The 25,871-nt window shown below is 37.4% G+C and overlaps 1 protein-coding gene across 2 annotated transcripts; it reads right to left on the reverse strand.

Annotated features, from left to right (window-relative positions):
- Positions 1–1,725: 1,725 nt before the first annotated feature.
- Positions 1,726–25,200, reverse strand: tfap2e (transcription factor AP-2 epsilon). 2 transcript variants are annotated; one of them, XM_084738661.1, is made up of 8 exons: positions 24,312–25,200; positions 21,128–21,257; positions 18,187–18,630; positions 14,889–14,943; positions 8,399–8,630; positions 5,663–5,781; positions 3,984–4,122; positions 1,726–2,667 (listed from the first exon to the last, which is right to left on the reverse strand). In XM_084738661.1, the coding sequence occupies exons 2-8, from the start codon at positions 21,164–21,166 to the stop codon at positions 2,406–2,408; spliced, it is 1,290 nt and encodes a 429-aa protein (XP_084594787.1). In that variant the 5' UTR covers positions 21,167–21,257; positions 24,312–25,200; the 3' UTR covers positions 1,726–2,405. The 2 variants fall into 2 exon arrangements, with proteins under 2 accessions (XP_084594787.1, XP_084594788.1); XM_084738662.1 differs by lacking the exons at positions 21,128–21,257; positions 24,312–25,200 and adding an exon at positions 20,241–20,499.
- Positions 25,201–25,871: the final 671 nt, after the last annotated feature.

Here is a 25,871-nt window from a genome sequence, read left to right on the forward strand (position 1 = left end):
TAATATTCATGATCATTTATAACAATAATTGTAACGCATCATAAAACATTTTATAATCACTCATACGGTCAAGTATTATAATGTTATATAACTGAGAGACATTTTTTCATTTGCAAGGATCACAGTATAATTAATATAATTTTCTTTATTGCAATACATTATAACCATTTTATAATTCATCATATGATGCAGATGATTATAATGTATTACAGCTATGTTTTTTTCTTTATTTGTGTGAAACATCACATTGATGACGTGGAAATTTTCATCATTCAGCTGTTCAGCATCAAAGTTTGTGTCAACTTATATAAACAAGTACTTTTTTTTTTTGTTCAATATTTTGTGTACAATGTTTTAAAATACCTTATAATCACTGTTAGAAAGCATTATAAATTATTATAAACTTTCATTATAAGTCAGTCTAAGTAGTCATTGGTTTATTTAAGTAATGAAACCCCTGAGGTATAGGCAGATATAATACATCACAAGCTGGTTATAAGACACTTCATAATAACCATCATTAAAAAGTAATAAATTGATGGTTAATTAAACTTAAGTTAATAGTTATTTTACTGTTAACAAACAATGACATGATAATTAATTATGTTACTAATGATTAATAATGCTATAATGTATGTCATTTAATCATTAGTTTGTATAATATAAAATAATTACCTTATAAAGTATATATTATGTATTATATAACTGATAAGAGATGATCATAATAACATTCAGATTAAATTAATCAAATTAATCATTAATTAAAACTACAATGCAACAGTTTATTGTTGCACACATTATAACACTATATACTATACTTATTGTATTTATTAATGATAACAAAATGATTGTAGTTGTTATTGCTAAATTTGAAGAGTATTTGATGAGTTAGGAGTGAAAACATGTTACAAACGTCTATAAACATCATCTGAAGTGACTGGTTATTGTAAAGTTGCAGCTGATGTTTGTAAAACTCAACAATTGCTTCATAAATTGTTTATAAAGCATATATAAACATTATTTGTTAACTACAATTTAACTATCAACTATCAATTTGCCATTTATTAATGATTCTTATTAAAATGATTTACAATGTATTATGATAATTATTATAAACCATTATGAATAGTCTTTTAACCATAATTAGTTATAGTTCAGTAGTGCAGCAGTAAGAGCTCAGTAGTGTAGTTGTAATTAGTGTTACTTTGACATTGATTTAATGAATTTTCACTTTGCTTAAAGCAAAAAAAAAGACCAATTATGGTGACTAATAACCTGCTTGTAATGTATTATATCTGTCTATATCTCAAGATTTTTATTACTTAAATCACTAAGTGATCACTTAGAATAACTTTAAACTTTATAATGCATTCAGTGGTTAATGAACAGTGATTCTAACACATTATAAAGTGGTTATAATGTATGACAGCTATGATAAGTGTAATATGCTATGATCATTGACAAAAAATGTTAGTGAGTGACCAGAAATTACTAAGTCTTATGATACTTGACCTCATAAGTCATTACAAAATGCTTTATCATGCGTTATGATTATTGTTAGAAAGCATTTTAAATATTTATAAGTTCTTATAACTATATGTAGTTATAGTCTATAGTAAGTTATAGTTCATTTTGTATGTTGTTCTGTTATAACCACCTTGTATTATATGTATTATATCTGGCTATACCTAAAAAATGTCATTACTTAAATCACCCAATGATTAACTTACAATAGCATTATAATGCATTCAGTGAGGCAGTTAAGAGTGATTTATAATGCATTACAAAATAGTTATAACTATGATCCCTGCCAAAAAGTTGTAATTACGAAGTATTACGATACTTTACCTTACAAGTCATTATAAAATGTGTTATGATAGTAGTTATAAATCATTATGAATACTTAAAAGCTCTTATAACTAATTATACATTGCTTTAGGCACAGTATAATGCATTTTTAGGATGTTTATAATGCGCCATAATGCATTATAGACACAAGCGTCATAGAAAGTGTTACTGTGACATGTTTACCAGAATTTAAAAAGAGGTGTCTGAGTGTAAATAAAAGCATCGAGCCGTTTGCAGGAGCTCATCCTGAAGAGATGTTTTGTGGACGCCATCATGACACAAACCAGCTACTGAGAAGAGAGGTCCATGCGTCACTTTGAGTGAGGTGGTTGTGGACACACATTACAGTACAGATATCATCATGAACCCCACCCGCCTCCTCCTCAACGAGAGGGGCCGCAGGGGTTTCTGGGAGGTAAAAGTCTCAGTTTTTTTTTTTTTATCCTGAGGGCGAAGGTAAAGACACAGAGGGGCACCAGTCAGTCTTTTATCCCCTCTTTTCTCTGCCTTCCTGCCTCTCGTCCGTCCACCGACACATCTGTCTGTCCTCCTCCCTCTTATTTGCGGTGCTTCATCTCCTTGTCGTGGTGGCTCTTCCCTCCACCCTCTCCTTTGTCCAGCATTTTGATCGCCTCCATCAGGTAGCTCTGGAAGGCGGAGAGCGCGGCGCAGATGGCGGGAGTGCCGAAGCCGTGGGTGAGCAGGCTGAAGTGGGTGAGGCTGCCCTGGACGCCGGGCTCCAGGCAGGGGGTGGGTCGACTGCCTCCCAGTGGAGAGCGGTCCTGGGACATCAGGTCCACGAACTCCTTACAGATCTCCCTGAGAGGACAAGAGGCGAGAGATTAGTCTGTGATTATGGTGCTCTAGATTTATTTCAAACAAATTAATCTTTAATTCTTGTTTTTTTTGTGTTTTTTTAAAGTGACCATTCTTAACTTTTAGACACTTTGTCATTCAACTCTTGCTCAGTATGACTGAAACCTGAAATAGATCCCAAAGTAAAACTGTCTTATTTTTAGACTCTCAACAGAAAAGTAAAAAAAATGGGATATTTATATGCACCTACTATTGACAATTAAGCGCAAAGTTATAGAACATTTTCAGCTCGATAAATACTTATTTCTTAACTTTCGCATTAAACCATCTATGACTTTCCTGATACAGACCTGAAACCCTTTTTTCAGTTTACTTTGTTTGCTTCCTTTAAAATGTTGCATTTTATTTTATTTTTAACTTTATTTGTATTATTTAGTGGGTTTAATTCTCCATCTTATTTTACATTAATTATGGCATTCTATCCCTGTTTTAATGCTCATTATAAGTCTTTTTATGTGAAGCCCTTGCATGTAATTAGTTTGCTGTAAAAAGATGCTTTACATTAAAGTTTTTTATTATCATTTCCCTCTTAATGGATTTGACATTAGTAACAAAATGTACATCTGTCTCAAAATGTTGTGGCTGTACTGAAAAAATCTTTTAGGAGCATTTATTCAGTGTGTAGGGGTCTTTTCACAATATTGTTTTTGGCCTCTTGGTATATTTAAGTGCATACTGTATCCTACTCTGTGGCCTTTGAAGAACTTTAAATCTGAACTCCTTGTCTTTACCCTAGTATTATTATTTTTTCCAAGAGGTTCTACTGAGATCAGAAATCTTCTTTATAAAAGAGACCTGGCCAAGGTAGCAGCCGTACAAAATTACAACATATTAAAACACATAAACATAACTGATATACAAAAATCCACAATAAAACAGAAGAACAGTTAATCACACACACTGGTATAGTGGTTCTTAGCACTGTGTGTCCCAACAGAAACACAGAAATGTAGTATTACACCTCTTTTACCCACAAGAGATCAAAACTGAAGCAGCAGAGGATGAAATGTCCCTAGTGTGGCTACACCTCCAAAAACACTGCAGCCTACAATTCCCATCATGTAGCTTTCCAGCTCCATGTCCCTCAGTTTGAAATACAGGCTTTCTGTTCACGCACACACTGAAATTACTCAAGTAAGGTCACTTAGAGTTCTCACAGGCTGGGCAGCTGCCCCCATGGCTAGAAAGTTTACTTTGACATGTAAAAATCAGCGGAGTGCTCCTTTAAATGTGCAGAGGCAGCGGATAAAAACACTCACTTGGTGGCGAGCAGCATGCTGCGCCGTGTTGGGAGCTGGTCCGGCTCGCTCTGCCTGCACAGATACTCAGCTGTGGCTCTGGCTGGAAACTCTGTCTCACATACGTAACCAAAGTCTCGCGCCAGATGGACGGCCTCACCTGCAGGAGGAAGAGGAGGAGGAGGAGGAGGAGGAAGAGAATGAGAGTGTGCTTATAAATGAAAATGAGTAAAACTAGCACAGTCTAAAAAGGGATAATCTACTGCAAAAAAGCAGCCACCGCGTCTGTCTGTTTTAAAGGGATAGTTTGGATTTTTTTGAAGTGAGGTTATGTGATGGCCTTTTCCACCAGATATCGATATTTAAGCAGATATCGATCTCTCCAAACCAACCAAACTCCTTTGGCAAAATCAGTCATTTTACCTCGCAGAACACAGCGGTTTCTGGTCTACTGCTGCCGGTCAGTTTGGTTGTGTTATTGTGTGAGTTTTCAAAACACTTAAGTTACAGAATAACACAAACAAACTAACAGATTGAGGCAGCAGTAGACCAGCAATTCCTGTGTTTTGCAAATTAAAATAAGTGATTTTGCCAATGGAAACTGGTTGGTTTGGAGAGCGATATTTGGCTTATATGACAGCGGTTTCGCATTGGAAAAGGCTGTCTGATTGCAAGGTAGAGCAGTGAAAATATTCTAAATACAGTGTGCACTGGAACTGACTTTTTTTTTAGGTAGACCTTAGGTAGCAGGAGTACCAATGTAGGAAGCTGAGCAATTGACTGCTGTGGACAAGGTCAGCAGCAAAATGTGCTTTAGCCTTTTAAAAATAATATTTTAACAGCTTTTTGCTGCCATCCGACAGCTTTTTCCAACAGGGAACCACTGATATATGAGCCAAATTTCACTATCTCCAAAACCACCAAACTCTGTTGGCGAAAAGCAGCAGTTTTACCTCACAGAACACAGGAGTTGCTGGTCTACCGCTGTCTTGACTGGTTTGTTTGTTTGTTTGTGTTATTGTGTGGCTTTGGTGAGTCCAAACACAGAAGTCACACAATAACACAAACAAACTAACTGATATATCAGTGGCTCCCTGTCAGATGGTTTCCCATGTAAAAAGGATGAAAGTGTTCTAAATAAAGTGTACACTTAAAATGATGTTGATATTTTAAGTGGCTAAAATCTGTTTTGCTGCAGACTCTGTCCACAGCGGTGTCTTGCTTATCTTCTCCAAACTGGACCGCTATCTGCTGCACGTAAAACACTGACTATGGATAAGTAAGTCATAACACCCCGCTTCAGATGATCCAAACTATCCCTTTAAGAGTCAAAGGTCAGCGCCTCAGTTCAAATATTTATCCATATAACTGCTTTTAAAAACGACTCGCAATCGTCTGGTCGGGTCAGGCTGGGTCACGAGACAGACTCTGCAGCCGTTTTTCTCACTTTCACTACTTAAACAGTTCACTGCTCTTTGGCTTTGTGAGGCGGCCGCAGCTTCAGCACCCTCCTCGTGTGTGTGTGCGCACGCATGCACGCACGCAGCCACCCATGCTACGACTGTTTATTCATGCCTGCTCATGCGAGGATATTTCTATGTGAATATGTGTCTCTATCTGTCAGCATGTATGCAGGTCACTGTGTGTGTGTGTGTGTGTGTGTGTGTGTGTGTGTGTGTGTGTGTGTGTGTATTCCCTACCCTCCACTAGAGATGTTAGCAGAGTGACGTTGGCTGCCTTGCGTCGCCCGGCGGGCAGGTTGAGGCCAATCTTCTCCAGACGCTCTCTCAGACAGCGGCCACCATTCTTTGACTTCGCCCTGAGGGAGGACAGGGAGACAGAGAGAGCAGTTTTTAGGAGCTGGTCCTCCTCTGTGTGTGTGTGTGTGTGTGTGTGTGTGTGTGTGTATCCTTCCCTGTGTTTTTCCCTGTGTCTGTTTGTCTTTATGAGTTTTGTTGTGGTGTGTGTGTTTGTGTCTGTGGCTGGTATGTGTGTGTTCATGTGAATGTGAAGCTGAAATCTTCCTACAGTATGTTCCCTGTCAACACTGCTAGTGTCTTGTATTTTTCAGTAGATTTTTTGCCTTTCCACCTTTAGTTATTGCTTTACTTTCCTTTGCCTGTTCTTATGCATTTCTTTACTATTAAATATCTAAATTTAAGAACCTTTTTATGGACGCCCATTCCCTCAATGTGATGAAAAAAAGATCCTTCAAGTCATTATCTATCTCAAAATGAGTTCATATACCAAAATAATGAGAAACATTCTCAAAATAATGACTTAATATCTCACAATAATGAGAATCTTTCTTGAAATAACGACTTAGTATCTCAGAATAATAACCTCGAATCTTAAAGAAAAGATAAGCTCTCTCAAAATAATGAATTTGTATCAAGGAAAGTAACTTTATATCATAATGGATTAGTGTCTCCAAATTATCAGTTAATATTTCAAAATAATGACATGCCACTCATTATTTTGAAAAAAATTCTCATCATAATCACTGAAAGGATCTTTTTTTTATCACATCGACAGAAATGGGCTTCCATACGTTTCAGTATTAGACCATTCACTTTCACACAGTAAAAGTGGTAATATTATAGAGATGGGCGGATTGATTCTGGGGGATCAATACATCAATATTTTACAAGCTACACTTTTGTTATCGATTCCATTAAAAAAAAAACTATTGATAATAAAACCATATAAACACAAAACATGGGTTAATTATCAATAGTAAAAGTACTTAATATGCAGAAAGCTGCCCCTGTGAGTGTTATATTCTTATGTTTTATATGTTTTTCTAAGTGGAAATAGCATTTTACTGCTAATTATAACTATTTTATATACCAGTGGGTGGTTTATCAAAACAAACTGATCATTTATTAAAATATATTTATTATGTAAAATCTAAAATAACCAATAATCATAGCTGTCAAATAATTTTAATAGAGTAAAAGTACAAATGTTCCTCTCAGATGTATAAACTAAAATAGAAATACTCAAGTTAAGTACATGTTTTGTTGTAAGTGTAGCGGCTGTGTCTCTCTGCTATTTATGACAATCTAGATCTTTTAATTATGTCCTTTTAAAACATTTCAGCCTGCAAACCAAATCATAAAGTTCTTCTCTTTTGCCCCGAGGCCGCGGTTCATTAAACCACAACGCTTCTCTTGTGATTTAGTCCCATGACCCATTTCGGGTCCTCAGCTGTGGCCCCATAGTTAAAGTTAAAAGGGATCTTATTCTGAAAAGCTTGGGGGAGAAAAAAAAGGTAGAAAGATCCTCATGTATGATAGAAAAGGATGTTTTACACCAAGAGCCCCTGTCAAGTCATGTGGTTTACAGCATTTAGTATAAACATAACTGCATACAAACAATGTAAAGAAGTGGCCTGTGTTCCAGTTTATTATTAACTATTAACCATTGTTGCATTAATAAAATTACATTAAAACAACATGTTTGGTAAATCCTATTTACTGCACAGCCTATAGTTAAAGCGGGTTGACAATAACAAGTGCTACACTGTAAGTTGATCAGCTGTTCATAACTGTCAGTTTTCCGTCAATGTAAAGTTCAACCTGTTATCCTAAAAACAAAAGCTCACTGCTCTGAAAATATTCACACATTCAGTTTGAGTTCAGTGACTGCCTGACAGACTCCGCCATTATAAACATCTACACCTTCTAAGATTATTAATGATTTCTTACAACTCATGAACAGACATTCAGTGAACATTCAGCATTAATTTAAACTCCAGTTAACATGAAACGGGCAAACAATAACACAAGCTATGGACTGGAACAGAGGATACTGCAGCTGTGGTGTTGTTGTCAGAGTATTTCAACTTAACAAGTTTCCTTAAGCTCTGATGACATATTTTGCTTATTTTGTGACTTATTACAGTAAGTATATTACAGATTTCTCCTGTAACTTTCACCACAAAGCGTAGATATGTTGTAGAGTTGTTTTTCCCTGAAGTCCATCCACAGCCCACCAGCGTCAGAACCGTCCTGGAAGGTTCTTTTCTCGGAAACAGCACAGCTATCTTGTTTTGTCAAGTCTGCAATCAGCAGACTTTAATGCAAAATTGGGCTTGATAGCAAATTATTTAAAGTGCAATGTATAAACTAACAGATTCATCTTCAATTCATCTTCATTTTTCATTATTGGGAGGTTTGGACAAGTACTTATCCCACTAAATTTTTTCTTATTTTTCGTGACAGACATGAGCATTAAGAAAAAAAGAGGTTCAGCAACCTATTTGGACTGCACTACTCATCTTTAATTCCTAATTATTTGGGCAATAAAATGTCAAAATATTGACGAGGCAAGTCAGACGAGGCTGGGGATCGTTGTTTAATGCGTCTTTGTGTGTAGGCTTGGACTCCCTAAAATCACTCACACCCTCTCACTGCCCACCATCATCCTCTCACCTGCGGAGGACTCCACCCAGCAGAGAGGCGTTGAGGCACTCAGGCGGAGAGAGGCGTCGCTGCACCTCCCCGACTGTCACCTTGTACTTGGAGGTGGAGCTGAGCAGCGAGAGGCGACCCGGGACCGAACAGAAGACCTCGGCTGGGTTGGACACGGATCCCATACCGACACCCTCCTTGCCGATGGACAGGGATGAGAGGGACGAGCCGTTCAGCTTGGACGGGATAGGAACTTAGGAGAAAAGAAGGAAAATACAAAATTTACTTACAAATCTCAATTCCAAAAAAGGTTGGACATTGTATGAAACGTAAATAAAAACAGGATGCAATGATCTGCAAATCATTCTCAACCTATGTTCAACTGAATACAATACAAAGACAAGATATTTAATGTACAAACTGGTGAACTTTAATGTTTTTTTGTAAATATACACTCATTATGAATTTCATGCCTGCAACACCTTTCAAAGAAGTTGGGACAGGGGCAAGAAAATACTGTGAAAGTTGTGTTATGATCAAAAAACATCTGTTTGGAACATTGCACAGGTTAACAAGTTAATTAATAATGGTTCATAGTATCATGATCGGTAAATAGTCCATCAGTTTAAGAACGCTCAACACACAATTGTAAGGAATTTAGGGATTTCACCATCTACAATAAAGGTTAAAGGTTCAATGTCATGGGACAAGGCTGGTTCTGGAACAGCATATGCTGCCATCCAGATGTTTTTCTCAGGAATACCCCTGCTTGTTTCACCACACGTTCTCAACAGGAGACAGGTCTGGAGTGCAGGCAGGTCAGTTTAGTACCTGAGCTCCTTCACTATGAAGCCACACTGTTGTAACATGTGCAGAATGTGTCTCTGCATTGTCTTGCTGAAATTAGCAGGGACGTTTCTGATAAAGACGTCGTCTGGATGGCAGCCTATGTTGCTCCAAAACCAGCCTTACCCCATTTATGCAGAGATCTCTGCTGATTCTCTGAATCTTTTAATGATATTATGGATTGTAGATTAAATTATTAGTAATTTCTGCAGTTCTCTGTTGAGAAATGTTGTTCTTAAACTGTTGGACAATTAGCAATCATGATCCTGCCAGCTGTTACCAGTTAACTTGTTTACATGTCGAATGTTCTTTTTTAATCTTTATACCACTTTCACAGTCTTTTGTTGTCCCTGTCCCAACTTTATGGAAATGCGTTGCAGGCACCAAATTCAGGATTAGTGTATAGTTTACAAAAACAATAATCACTGAATTCTGTTTTTACGAATGTTTTGCATAACATCCCAACTTTTTTGGAACTGGGGTTTGTACCTTTTGGTTATTTGCATTATTCATTTCTTGTGAAAAGTGTCACATGAGACCAAATTGTGAAAAAAAAAAAAGAAAGTTTAACAGCAGCAAAAACAGGATGCAAAGGTTTAAAAAAAGAAATGAAGGATGAATAAATATCATCAGTCAAAACATATGTCTTCTTCTGCTGTGACAATAAGTGTTGCGTGAATGACAGCATGCTCCTCCTCTCCTGATTAATCTATTCAGTGTAATGTTCTCCCCTGCGTCGACAGCGCTAATTCTGGAGTGCTGCTTGTTGATTCTGTTGTTTAAACTGCAGGTGGTTACATTATAGCTGCGCATTCGCAAACAGCTTTGTTTCACACCTTGAGGAGCTCAATTCACACTCACTTTTCTGCACCGTGGTAAACTTTTAAGACTTTTCTGTCAGTTTTATTTTGGAGGAGGAGGAGGAGGAGGAGGAGGAAGGGGCCTCAGCTGAAGCCCTCTTCCAAACACTTGAGGAGTTGAACTTTGGGACTAACATGGCCTTTTTTAATGAAGTGTTGCCTTTAGAGCTGCAACAATTACTTGATTAGTCAATTAGATGTCAACAATTAAACCAACTATTTTGAAAAATGTCCAAATTTTCAGCTTCTCAGTAAACTGAATATCTTAAAGTTGTGTGCAAAACAAGACATTTGAGGACGTCATTGTTTTGGAAAACAATAATTAACATTTTTCTGACATTTTTTGGGCCAAACAATCAATGAATTAATCAAGAAAATGATAAAAAATGAGGATTTGTCAACAATGAAAATAATTCCTACTCTCTGCTGTCGAGTTTAGGGCTTCAACCAACGATTTCATTATCAATGAATTTTCAGATTATTATCCCTAGGTCTATATAACGTCAAAAAATGGTGGAAAATGCTCATCCGTTTGCCAGAGCTCAAAGTGACGTCTTCAAATTGTGTCTTTTCTCCAACCAGCAATCCAAAGACTCTTCATTTACTGTCATAAATGATGAAGAAATCCAGCAAATCCTCACATTTAATAAGCCAAGCAAATGTTTCAGTCATTTTTACTTAAAAAAAATGACTGAAACATTTAATTGAACAGCAACATCTTTTCTCACTTTATGGAGACTTGATTACTAAGTAAAATACTCATAGATGCAGCCCTAGTCCTCTTGAGTCCACAGTACCTGTTGCAGCACTGATAGAGTTTTCACTGCCATAATAATAACTGATAATGACTGATGTTGGCGTTGAGACCAACATCTTTTTTTCACTCATTGTTGTGTCATCTTTTAAGGTGGTAATTGGTGTTGATGAAATTAGCTTTGGAGTCTTAATCCGCTAAATCTGCAGTCGTGTGGGCAGAAATCCTCTGAATTGAGAGGATTGAAAGGAATCAACCCTTTTGTGTTTGTGTGTGGGTGCATGCTTATGTTAATCTACTACTATACTCATGAGGGCCACATTTTCTCGCAAGCATACAGAGATGAAGTCGATCTGTGCCTCGCTGGTTTTGGACTTAAAGGTATGTAACATTCTGTGTAAAATGTCTAAAAATGCTGGGCCTATGTTACAGATTTTGTTGAGCTGTGTACTTATATTATCCCAAATGTTTGCAACAATGTTCAAACCCAGAGGAATCTGTAATTTAATTCAAGATAACAGTACATTTGGACGGGTGCCACTCCTCTAGCTGCTACAACCTCCGTGGAAACACAAGAAAACCAGAGAGCGAGGAAGGAATTCAGCGAGCGCGACTTAACGTAATATAAATGAAACTTTAAAGGTGCAGGAAGTGATTCTGGAGAAAGATCATTGATTGTTGAATCTAATTCCCAGGTTGTCAAGAGTTTATGTTTTGAGAATGAGGCTCAACAATCAGCTGACAATCGTACAGACCTGTGTCTCCCCTCACAGGTCACAAGAGTTGTTATTGAACTTTTGTTCAGTGATGCCAAAAATATACTGCGTCCTGCAGCTTTGATTTTGGGTTTATAGTCACCCTGCATCATTCCTCATTTTCCTTTAAGGAGACACATGAATGCAGAGACATTCACGTGCCCACGGTCTGAGATAACCCCGTCTGCTGCCATCAAAATACTGTGAAGGTGAGTGGCATTTTGTTTACGGTGCTCCCAACATTAACAAATCAGTGGAGTCTATCGTGAAACTGTACATGGAAAAATGCATTGCATATTTTGAACAGTTTTTTTTTTTCCAATGCTGTGAGCAGCAGGAAACAAAATTCAATTCCATGTATTAGTTTGGAGACAGAAATCTGGACAAATTAAACCAAAACTATCAGCATGTTTGGATACCACAGAAGCTGAGAAAGAGAAAATATATCAGAGCAACAGTAAGTGTTTTCTAAGTTGACTATGTTGCAACAATCAGTAATTTTATCAATTGTATTTTGATCATTTGAGTCAAACATTTGCTGGCTCCAGCTTCTTAATTGTGAGGATTTGCTGATTTTCTTTGTCACTTATGACAGTTAATGAAGAGAGTTTGTGTTTTGGGGTTGCTGGTCGGCTCTCCCCTCACACTCCGTGGGCGGCGGGTGGCCTCGTTGCGGCGCCCTGCTGCGCTGCGCAGATTCCCGGCGCTGAAAACATCTCTTAAAATCCCCTCATTCACACACAAGCAGCCTGATGAGGCAGCCGGCGAGGCCATAGAGCAGCAGAGTCTCTTCTTTCCTTCTCCTTTGTCATCTGTCTGCCCCTCCCTCTTTCTCTCCTTCTCTTATCATCTCTCACTCTTCTTGCTTGACTCTTTCTTGTGCCTCCCACTCTTTATCTTACCCCCTTTCCTTGTCTTTTTTTTTTTTCTACACTCTGTCTCGCTCTGTTCTCCCTGTTGGATTTTGTTATTCATGAGGGCTTTAGGTTTGCTCTGCTATCTGCTGTAAGTGCTTGGCGGGGAGATTCTCGCTGCGGTAATTGATCAATTCTAAGCGTTTGGCAAACAAGTGGAATCACTGTCACTTCATCAAATGACTGCTGGTTTGCAGCTTGAATCAAGCTAGAAAATTTATAGTATGAGCCTTCTCCTCCTCTTCAGGGACCTGATTTGGAGAATTACATCCTTGTTGTTCTGAAAACTTTGTGACACGGAGAGGTTCAGTCTAGTGACTGAGTCCAAAATATATTCAAAATGCGAGGAGATGCTGCTCATGGGGAGTTTAAATCACAGAATTTGACTAAAAGAAGAGGAAAAATCACAATTTAGATTTTTTTTGAGGAAAAACTATTAAGAATTATTTACAGAAACCTCCCCTTATTTTAAAGGAAATTCCCTAAAATAAAAGTTATCCACAAGGTGTTTGTGCCTCACAGTTAAAGTAAAAAAATACGTTTAATTTTAAAACATTGTCTGGGTGTGTTTTTGTAGAGGTTGAAGGATATATGGCCAACATATATTTGCTTGTGACACTTGTTTATTGTGCTAAAAGGTTAGTAACCTCCATAATTTTTATAGAGCAATCCAAGGTTACCCTACTAGAGTTAAAGGGATGGATCACATTTTTTAAGTGGGGTTGTAAGAAGTGCAAATTCATAGTCAGTGTATTATTTACAGTAGATGGTTGTCAACATGCTCCCAGTTTGGAGATACAGCAGTGCAGAAAGCTTAACAATGTATTGCTGTGAATAAAGTCAGCAGCAAAATACATTTTATCTATTCAAAAAAGGTCCACCCTAATAAAAGAATCAATATCAGTCAAAGTGTACACTATATTTGGATTATTTTCACTATTTTACCTTGCTGTCAGACAGCTTTTTCTGATGGAAAACCATTGTAAGATTAGCCAAATATCGCTCTCTCCAAAGGCTCCAGACTCCATTAGAAAAAATATTAATTTTACCTCACAGAACACAAGAGTTTCTGGTCTGCCGCTGCCACAATCTGTTAGTTTGTTTGTTTGTGTTGTTGTGTGACTCTGGTGAATTCAAACTAACCTTTTAAAACACAGAAGTCACACAATAACACAAACAAACAAACAGATCGAGGCAGCAGCAGACCAACAGCTCCTGTCTTCTATGAGATAAAAATCACTGTCTTTCTAATGGAGTCCGGTTGGTTTGGAGAAAGCGATATTTGGCTATATAATGACAGTTTCCAGTTGGAAAAGGCTGCCTGATGGCAAAGTAAAGCAGTGAAAATACCCTAAATATAGTACAGACTTTAATGGATAATTGACTGCTTCTCCAAACTGGGTTGTGACATCCGCCATCTACTGAAGATAATACACTGACAATTGATAACTACCTCATACAACCCCACTTTACATAATCCAAACTATCCCTTTAATTGGGATAAATCTCCATCTACATAAAGGGTAGACAGGCGCCATGTTATTTTGTCAGCCAAAGCTCATTTTTACAGTGCAGTGTGTCATCTTTATCATATTTTAGAGCAAACCATCACTTTTTCTCCCGCCTTTTTAAAAAGATTTTTTTCACCGTATCACACTCCTCCACCAGCAACAAATCCAACTTGAATTTTCTAATCGTGCCCCTGTGTCTCCTGCAACTCCGAGTCGGTAATATTAGAGTGATCGTACTCTGCAAATTTCCCCACAACTCCTCTTTTATCACGTTCCCCTCCCTTTTCTTCTTTGCCCCACTTCTCTCTCCTCTTCTCTCTAATCCTCCTCTCTCTCTCTCTCTCTCTCTCTCTCTCTCACACACACACACACACACACACACACACACACACACACACACACACACACACACACACACACACACACACACACACACTCTCATATGACCATGAACAGTTCATTAAGAATGTGTGCCTTTGGGGTGAAGTCTGCAGCTGAGTATTAGAGGACTTCTTGACTTCAAATGAAATAGCAAAACAGAATTATTTATAGTGTGTGTGTGTGAGTGCGAGTGTGTGTGCGTGAGTGTGTGAGACAGCGAGAGAGAGAGAGAGAGAGAGAGAGAGAGAGAGAGAGACTGGTGTTGGAGTGCCCCTAAACACAAAACCCCCTTCAGCATGTATAGCACAATTATATAGGTGCACACTTAGACACAAATGCACATACACACACTCAATCTTTCTCCTCTCTCTCACTCTCTCTCTCTGTCACACACGCACACACACACACACACACACACACACACACACACACACACACACACACACACACACACACACACACACACAGACCTCTCTCTCCCACCTCTTACCTTTTTTAATGACAGAGTGGTCGAGGATGCCCAAGGCTGATCCTTCCTCCATTCCCTGTGTCAGACAGACAGACAGTCACTATCATTTATCCACCGGCCTCACACACTTATACACACACAACACACACTTATACACACACATGGCTTGTCTCTCTCAGGCAAAAGCAAGATGGAAGGTCCAGTGTTAGGTTTTCCCATCACAGCCCATATGAACACTCTCCATATCCACGTAAATAACACAACCTGCTACTCTTATTTATATCAGAAAATGGACATTGTGACGAGCGATTTAACATATTTAACAATTTACTATCATACAGAACTTTAGTGGAATCAACTCATCTTTTCTTATTAACATACATGTTTTTTCTTATTTAATTTGATTCAAATTAAAAATTATAATATGTATATATATATATATATATATATATATATATATATATATATATATATATATACATATATATATATATATATATTACAGGACATGTTTTCTCAAGTACAGCTCAATTAGAATCAAGTCTATCTGAGTAGAAAAGTTTGTCTGTTTTAGATAATCTCTTTCTTTTCAAATTCAGTCAACTTTAAATTTTAATGCAGCTATGCAGAACCGCAAAACCTAATGCAGGAATTTTGTAGAACCTACTAATTTTTACTTATTATCTTAACATAATTCTACAAGTTTTATTTATTATAGTATTATTTGTAGACCGTGTTGTCGTGAAATAGTGTCAAGTCTGTTTGACGAGAAAAGTTTTTGTTTAAAATCATTACAAAATTAGCTCAACTTGTATTTTCAGACTCAATCAACTTAAAATTTTAAGGCAGCCCAAACAACATATCCTGCTAAATCACACAATCTGTTGCTCTTAATCGATTTAGTTTCTTTGTGCAAAATGGAAAGCAGGTGATAAACAATGCACGTTGCGTCAGATGATTTAACATATTTAACAGTTTATTCATTCACTGTAAATTGATTTTTCAGACCACCACTTGTTCATAATGTTTGTTAGACATGTTTGTTAGTTTAACTCAACTTTTTAAATCCAGTTGACTTCAAAATTTTAAGGCAGCCATGACATTTTATTTTTAGTATTGTTTGTCAGTGTGTCTAAACAGATGTGGATTCAACTTAATATCTTAAGCTCATTGCACATATTTATTCATGTTCATTGTAATAAACCATACACGAATTTAGTGGAATGAACAAATCTTTTCTCATTAACTTAACATAAATATACAAGTTTTCTTATAATTATTTTACTTGTTTGTAATGTTTGTCAGTGTGACTAAAAAGCTTATTTAACATGTTTTCTCAAGTATCCAACTGAACTAATATCTAATATAATAGTTTATTTGCCTATTAAAGTTAATTTGTTTTAAATGCCTGAACTTGTCTTTTTGAATTCAGTCAACTGCAAAGTTTTACAGCAGCCCAACACTAACTTTTCACATTGTTCTTTTCAGTTGAAACAAATAGTTTATTTTTACAGCGATTCTAGACAGCTTTTGCAAAATGATTTTTGTCACATTCTGTTTTAAAACTGTAGAATATTGTTAATATATATTTTTATGTTATTTGTGAGCTTCATGTGGTGAAAATGTTTAGTTCATAATTCAAGAAAGTGTGTTTCTTTTAATTGTTTAGTGCAACAAATCTATTTATTTACTAAAAATATGATTAAATCAAAGAAATGCTGTCATATTTTATACTGCCTCGAATAGATAAAGAGCAGAATATTTATATAGTTTATTTTTGCGGAGAAATTTAAGAATTTTCAATACATGAATATCTAAAAATGCTAATATTTCTCTCACTGTAGGCATATTTTGGAAAAATGTCATATGTGAAAAAGAAAATGTGATTCAATAATAATCATAAGCAGCCTCACCGATTCAAAGAATAAATGAAAGCCTTTACAATTTATTTGATCTTTTCATTCACTGAGGGTAAAATTGTCTTGCAGGGGCGATTCTCGGATGTCTCCTTTGTGGTTGAATTTATAAGAGGATTCAAACGCGGAGGATATAATCCATTAATCAAATAAAAGGTCCTTGTCGAGTGGGAGCGTTTAACAGCAACATGCCCGGGTTGACTCCTTGCCTGGCGCTCCTCTCAAACGTTTCTTTTCTATTAATGACCGTGCAGATCAATTGGTCTCGCTGTGTTTTTTTCTGCGAGGAGGCAACAAACAGCGTCTGCAGCTGCACCTGCTGCAGGGAAGCTGACTGCTCAATAAACCATAGAAACTATTCTTCTCACAGAAAACAACTGCACAAGGCAAAAAGGGCTGCAGAAGCACTTTGTCTCTGTGCGAGATAATAATGCTGCGTGAATGTCGTAATGAATAATAAGACGGGCAAATGTCAGTCCACAAAAATGTTTTTTAGAACAATTTCTTTAAAAAGCAGGAAAATATTAAATATGATCATATCATCTGTAACTTAATACACACGCAGAGGCGTATGTGTGTCTACAATATGAATTCAAGTCATTAAGCTCAACTTCATGCGTAAAAATTTGGATAAACTCGAAACAAATCGCTTGAAAACAACATATCATGTTAGAAAAAAACGTATTCAACAGGCCATTTCAAATTCGCACTTGACAAAACTGACGTAATTTATATAACGTGTATTATTTACTAATTTATAAACACTTTTAGAGAAAATAAACATTTTCTGATAATATTCTTGCAGAAAGTATTTCAGACATCTCATTCCATTCTCATTCATTCTTTTATTTTATTTATTTGTCAGGAGAAAGCGATGCACAAGTGTTTCCCTTCTGGTTTTGATATCAGATATCATATTTTTCGTTTAATTCTGGGGAAAATCTGATAAAACAAGCTACAGGTCTGCATGGAGATTAAAAAAAAAAAAAAAGAAAACGAAAAAGAAAAACAAGTAAAAATTCAAAAAAAGAAAATTATTAATAAAATGTAGTATTTGTTAATTAAAGGTGTTAGTTAATAAAATAGATTTATTAATGTGGGCAATTTCATTTAATCTTAAATTGTGTCGATTAAAGGAAAAAAAAGGAAATGACGATAAATTGCCTGAAGGCCTTGTTGACAACATCCACATTTTTTTTTAGTATAAGATATATTTTGCACTTGTTTTCTGTGATGTTTGTTATTATAAAAATGAAGAAGGGATTTTGTTCATAAAGAGTTCATGTTTTTTGCGCACTGATCTTGAACCGTGTGACTTTTACGCACGAGTTTTCCCGATGCGCAACGCCAACGCCAACAAACCAGAGGATGGAAAACCAAAATAAATCAACAGATCAAGTCACCTGCAGATCCTCCAGGCCGTGGTGTCCCAGGTGCATCCCGAGAGGACCGTCCCCGAGAGCGGCGGCACCTTCCCCGAGCCCGTGCAGCAGCCGGGGGACAGCTGGATACTCCCGCCGGGGGTCGAGGCTCAGAGCCCGGTGCGACTGTGACAGGAGCCCCCCCTCCTCGGAGCGCGACCTCTGCGAGTGCCATGCCGCCTGCTGATGCTGATGGATGGAGTTGATGGAGGGGTAGGGGTCTGACAGGTGGGAATACGCTGAGTCCTGGCTCTGGGAGTACGGCAGGGAGGACTGGGGGTAGGGGGGAGGGAAGTACGGAGGCTGGAAGTCGGAGGCCGGAGTGTGGCAGAGCGGGGGAGCCGAGGAGTAGGCGGCCTGGTTGAGGGAGGACAGCTGGGAGAGGCGCCCACTCGGCGAAGAGCCGCTTAGTCCGTCTGCGCGGTCCTGCAGAAAATTAAAGATGGAATCAGTGGAATTTGTCTGAGCTGCTCGCAAACGCACCAGGACGATAACTAATTGCTGGGTCTAACTCCCAGGACGTCAAAACCGACGTTTTGTGTTGGTAAAGCGTCATTAGCACAGCAAAATAATGAGGAAAAATCAGGCAGAGGGCAGGCTGTCTGCAGATACAGACACCACCACACACACCCACTTAGTGGGTCATAAGATTGATGATTGATGATTGAGGAGGACTATGTCAAAATGAGTTTATATATTTTTATGAGAATGTTTCTTATTGTGCCTTTAAAAAGTTTGCTCAAACGCCTTATTAACCAGAAAGGTGCAAAACTGGACTATTTCATCAAATGTCAGGCAGATCGAAAACTTTTGAGCTTCAGAAAATGTATTATTTTTAAAAACTGAAGCATGAATTCCAAGGGCTGCATTTGTCTATATATAGTCACTAAAACACAAACTTAAAAAAATATATAAAAACGAATTCCTTATGACTCAAAGCCGCATTAAAACCCAAATAAACATATTTCTATTTTTATTTACAAGACTGAAAATAGCAGCAGGGCTTGAAGTGATGCGCGCTGGCAGAAGACGCCCTTGGCATCGCTGCTCAACAGTGTCAGAGGGGTCACCACCACCAAAGAAGCTGCACAAAGGAGGACAGGCAGGTAACGCACAACAACAGACAACACGCTGCTCAGTGAGGGGACACAGCTGTAAATAATCTGTCAGCGTGTCAACCAAACCAGATTGACCCAGCGACTGAAAATTAAAGGAGGAAAAAAGGTTCTGTAGGCTGACAACACGCAGGAATGTGGTTTCATTTTGACTTTACAAGTTTAACCCCTTATGTAAAATGAAAAAAAAAAACATTTAGTCCACTAGCCTACATTTCTGCTCACATACTTCCTGTTAAAATTGGATTTTTACAAAGCTGGGTCACCCAAATCAATGCTGCTGTGGTGTTTTAACAACGTCTGTCCATTATCTGGCAGCTAGAGAGGCCGCTGTCAGGTTAAAAGCACAGAGATGCACAGTAGCAACCAAACTGTGCAGGATTCATCATTTTACTCTAATAAAGTTGTGTACTCGAAGCTTTAAAACGCCTTAACACTCGTGCAGAAAGATGCACCATCCTCTGTCACAGTGTTTGCAGTGAGTGGACACCTCACTGTCAGCCGGTCTCACTCGCTGTGACACTGTACAGACAAAGAGCATCTCCGCGGACAGATGTGCGGCGCCTGCAACACTAAACTCAGTGTCAGGAAACCTCACTCAGAAATGTGGACAATTGACACTCATGATTTCATAAAGAAAAAGTCAGATTTATCAGGAAAAAAAATGACAAAGGACCATTATTCTCTGGAAGCTGACAGCTCATTCCAAAAACAGAAAAATGCAACAAATCACAGTCTTTTATCTGCGCATTAATTTACCCAAAATTCGCTGTTTTTAAGTGGGAACGGCACATTATGCGCATGTTCTTTATGACACTTGGTACAGAAAATAAACTCTTCCCTAAAATTGCGTTACATTAATAATAAAGCACTCATCAGACATCAGCACTCCAAAAAAGCTAAAGTCTCCATCAAACTCACCATGGCCGAATAGGTGTGGATTAACATCTGGACCACTGTGAATACCCCCAAATTTCAAAACTAGACGGGACGCACGCTTCCAACAACGACTGAAAGATGTCACCAAACGCTCCCAGATGTAATCCAGGCGTGTTTAACGGTCCATTAAATTCAGAAGGTGTTATTTACTTTTCCTTATCTCTCCGCTTCTCTGTTTGACGGAGCTCTTTTACGCACAGATGAAAAAGCGACTGCTGTCAGATACACGCACACACGCACAATACACAGTACAGACTCCTCTAGTCTCTCCATGAGCGCACTACTTATAGGTTTTGCGCGCACCCGGCAGAATGAGGGGAGGGGTCGACAGGGTCCACTTCTCTTAAAGAGATATATTCATTCAATTACCAGCCGTTAATTCACACACACACACGCTCTTCTTTCACATTTATCTTTAGTTTCGTTTGAAAATATGCCAGTTAATCATATTCTAAATTTTACGCACCGAAGTAGACTTTAAAATATGATTGTTTAAATATATTTATTCGAGAAATTTCTGAACATAAATCCATTTAAACATGAAAATCTGATTTTAACGTCTAAGTTAAGACTACAGTCGCTTTTACGCACAGGTGTCCAGATCATTCTAGTCGAAAATCTGCCTGCTAATTGGTTGTAAAGTTCAAATAATGTAATATTCTCCAAACATTTCAACCAGCCTGAGTCGTTCATACGTTTAATAACCGACAAGTTAATTTTCTGCTTCAGCCTCTATTTAAAAAAAACCCAATAGGCCCAGCAGGTGCAGCCTTTTGCGCACAGATGATGGAATCCTACAGACAGTGAAGATGAAGAAAGGAAGAAAAATGCACCAAAGAAAACTGAAAACTCTGTGATGTTTATTTTACCTGTAACCCGTCAGTCTTGGTTCGGGATTTCCAGAGCATGGTGGTGCCGGTGGTGTCTCTCAGTCTGGGTGTCAAGCTGCAGCTGAGGGGTTAACGTGACGCGGTGGATGGTGGATGGAGAGGAGACGGGCTGAAGGTACAGAGAGGAGTGAGTTAGTTTGAGAGACGATGCAGGAGTTTGTATGGATGGGTGCTGGGGAGAGGGTGGTGGAGGGGGGCAAAAGAACAAACAGGAGGGCGGGAGGTGACAAGAATCGCGGATGGGGTTGCTAAAAACTTTTTGTTATGGTGTGTGAAAAGAGGACTGTAGGATCAGGAGTGAAGTGATGAATAAGAAAAAAAAAAGGCCGGCCAAAAGATCACCGGCGTTTTATTAAAAGTAGGGGAGACAGGGGGCAATTGCAACATTTCTCCTTCATAACTCATGGACTACCTAAAATTAGAGGTGGCAAACATACACACATTGTTCAGTCAAGTAGAAGTATAAAAACATATGTTAAATTGCTTTGTTACGTTTTTTTCGTTCTTTTTCGTCATTACATCTTTTGTTTTTGTCATTTTAAACCTTTTGTCTTGTTATGTTTTTTTTTGTCATTTTAAACCTTTTGTCTTGTTAAGTCTTTTCTGTCTTGTTGCACCTTTTTTGTCTTGTTTCGATGATTTTCTTCTTGTTATGTAATTTTTTCATGTCTTTTTTGTCTTGTTCATTTTTTTCATCTCATCATTTTTTGCCTCATGTCTTTTTCGTATTGTTGAATCTTTTTTTTTTTTTTTTTTGCCTTGTAACATATTTTGCGTCTTATTTCCTCATTTTTCTTCTTGTTATGTCTTTCATCTTGTTATGTCTGAGGTGTGATCTGTGTTCATGGAGAAACCAAACAACTGTTGTTTTAGTTTTAGTTTGAAATTGATCTTGATTTCGGGAAGGCGGTATGCAATGATGCAAATTAAAAATAATCAATTATTCCCCACAATGATGAAATAAGAAACCGTTTTGAAAATGCAAGGAGTAGAAAGTACAGATATTTGAGTAAACATAAAAAGTTGACAGAAACATAAATACTCGACTAAAGTACAGATACCTGAAAACACTACTTAAAATATACAACTTGTCTTCTGATATAAGAAACATATATATGTGCACTTAATAATACAGTAGATGTATTTATACTAGGACAAGACTATACTGAATTAATGCAAGAAGTCAAATAAAACAGTGGTTGGAAACATTTTTAACAGTGAAAAAATTAGCATACGTAAGTACTGTATCTAAAATAAAAGTACACCTTAAAGTAATCACATTACTGCTGTAGTGTCTACTAATGTTAAAATTGGTTGGTTCAAATTCTTTCAGATGTATCTATCAGTCTATTTATGTAGAAGACTAGACAACTATTTTAGTGGCAACTAAATTTTTTGAGTTGAGTTGCAAGTAACTTTACATTTAAATTTAGGGTAATACGGTAATTTTCTAACGGAAAAGTCAACACAAACAAGGTGCAAGGTGGTCATGTGGCTCAGGAGCAACTGCAACACAGAGTTCATGCAGCTATGATAAAATCTCGTATGCAGCCAGCAACACCTACATTAGCATATATTGATAACCTAGAGATAAAATTGATAGAAATTTAAATTGGCATCCGTCTAGACTTTTGACTGCAGGAGGAAAATACCAGACATCTAAAAAGTAACTTACTACCTCAAAATCTTTCTTTTTTTTTTCATTTTTTTCATTTTTTCATTTTTTTTTTTTTTGTTGAAAACTTCTGCCAAGGTGAGATTATACTCTTCCACAGGCAGAGAAAAAAATCCTACTGGGCATGTGCAGAGTAAGTGTCATCACTCTAGCTTGTTTCTGATTGGAGGAAATGAGTGTGTTACAATTGCTCCCTGTTACAAATACCCCTGGTCTCCCCTATCATATTTTTTTTTTTGAAAGACAGAGACAGTAAACTGAGAAAATGACATAATGTGCCTAAATATCTGCAGAAAAATAAAAACAAATCTATATATATTTTCTCAAGATTGAATCACTCACTTGTTTTCAACTAAATGCTGTTCTTTAACCACAGCCTGTTTATTATATATCAAACTGAAAAATGTAAAATTGTGGTGAATCTACATTTGTTTTAAAATCTTTTTAATCACCTATTTTCTACAATATTCCATTGCATGAAATGACAGAGTAGTTGTGTTCTAAAATTAGAGCCAGCATGCAGAATTAAGGGGGAAATCAAACAAGAAAAAAAAAAATCAATCAAAAGTTTTACATTCAGCTCTCCCTCTGAAAATGTACAGATATATGTAGACAGAGGCAGAGCCAGTCTGTTATCAAGAACTTCAAGGTACATTAGAGCCAAATAAGTCTCAGTGCGCCATCTTGTGGTGGTTTACAGAAAAGAGGACTCTTGAATCAAATACAGGAAACAGAAGCCTGCTGTCCAAGCCTGCATTTCATTTATCCCATTTATATAAAACTCGGTAAATACTACAGTTGTCTTCAGGCAAAGTAGTACACTTGTTACTTGAGATTTGGACTCGAGTAAGACACTTTTTCAATCCCAGAACAATAAAAAAAACAATGGCAGAGGAGCATTCTTTGCATTGCTTCACAGCTTTAATATTTAAAAGATCCCCTAAAGACATGTTTTATCATGCATATAAACTACTCTACTTTGAGTAATAACTTGTATCTGATATGGTCTTTTTTACAAAAAAGGTCAATTATCTTGTTAAAATCTTTGAAATGATATTTACTCTCCAGATTCTATAATTTAAGCATACAATGAGATTTTCAGTGAGCACTAAGAAACTTTTCACTGTCAGCAGACTGTGAAAACATCCTTCTAGTGTAAAAGTTCTGCAGGAAGACTCAAGTATTCAACTGTAAGAACAAGAAGAAAAAACGTTTTTTTTTTTAATTATTAGATCTGTGCTCTGAAAACACAACACTATTAACATAATTTAATGGCCAGCATTGAAATACATTTATGACTCACACCTTGATTTACAAGTTGCTTATGGAGACTTGTGAATTAAAGGACAGGGCTTAAAATATTCTATACTTTCATAATGGTGAACAAATTCCATTTAATCTCTTTTAAATACTTCTTGACTTCCCTACCCTGACTGTGGCTCTCCAAAAACCTTTTCAAAGAGGTCACAAAATAAACTTAGAGCTGACCTGACAACCTTTAAGGACCGGTGTGTAGGATATAGTGCCATCCAGCGGTGAGCTTGTTGACTGCCAACACCTCACGGCTCACCCTCCCTTTCCAAGCATGTAGGAGAATCTAGAGTGGCTGCAAAAAAAAAGCAAAAGGCCGCATCTAGAGCTGGTGTTTGGTTTGTCCATTCTGGGGGGTAACAAAAACACAATGGTTCTTATTTTATTATGCACGGATAAAAACATACTTACGACTATTATGCTCCATTTCTGCCATATTCTCCCAATAAATCCCCATAAATCTGACACACCTTTAACTAGGACTTAATAAGAAATGGGTCCTCTTTAGGTTTAACTTTTCAACTTGTTGCTGGCAAAAACAACAAAAATGAAAATGCGTGAGCAAAAAGAGTTTATGGTTGATTTTCTGACAAAATAGCTCTTTATTAAAGCTTTTAATAACATTTCACAATTGACATGGAAGAACCTGGTCATGATTTTTCAGAGCACAGACAGAGCTGTAGACACATTTACATCACATTATATCGAAAAATGTGTTTGTGCTTCATAATATTTACTTCTCTTTTCAATTCAAAGCTCATTTGCAACGACCACCAGACCTTCATCTTTTCCTTACTTGTATTGAGGGTATGATGATGTCACAGTCGGGTGAAGTCACAGCAGTTACACCCACTGAGCGGCAAAAAGACGACCGAGCGGCAGTGTTGGCTTTCAGCTTGAATGGCACAAAAATGCAAAGAAACATATAAAATGGGAAAGAGCTGTTGTGGGACTGACTGGATAAATTGATTCAACAAGAAACTGTAGCGATGTTTTCACAAAATGCCAAAAGCTAAAGAAAAGAGAAGCGAATGGATCAATGCAATTCACAGAAACTACTAGAATCCAGGCAGAAGGCGGTTGCCATTTTATGTCAGGTATGTTGCATTTTTGGGTAAAATCATTCCTTAAGTCAGAGGTTCCTGGACTTTTTCTGGCAGCCCCACCTTCAGAACCCAAAAAAGCATGCCCCACCCTGACCCAATAAAAATATTATCAGTCATTAACAATAATTGGGGAAGCAACTAAGAAAGGACTCATTTTGAATTTTTGTGAAATAATAGTCAGCATGATACCATTTTTGTTTCAGTCCATTTTTCTCCCCTGGTCATCCACACCCCCCAGTTTGGGAACCACTGCCTCAAGTTATACACAGTATTGACTAATGTGACTTATGAATTAAATATTTAGCATCTTTCATTTATATTCCATGCATTGCATTGCGCATCCTCAACCATGCTGTAAGTGAACTTGTCTCTACAATAATTTCATAAAATAAAAGTATTTGGTCAGACCGTCCACATACAACCTGAATATCCTTTGGTGTCCTTGTTATTTTAATTTCCTGCCTTGAAATGGTCACGACCAAGTGACCACTCTTGTATGCTTTCTTTGCTTTGTGTATTTCCCCAGTATCGAGATCAGCTGTACATAAATGCCAGGAAGCATGACTCTTGGCCAAATGTCAATGTCCATGAACCATTGTTTCTTTGTCAATTTAATTTACACAGATAATTG

Source organism: Lutjanus erythropterus, chromosome 16 (genome assembly GCF_056507025.1).
Source record: "Lutjanus erythropterus isolate fLutEry1 chromosome 16, fLutEry1.hap2, whole genome shotgun sequence".
NCBI classification, from domain to species: domain Eukaryota; kingdom Metazoa; phylum Chordata; class Actinopteri; order Lutjaniformes; family Lutjanidae; genus Lutjanus; species Lutjanus erythropterus.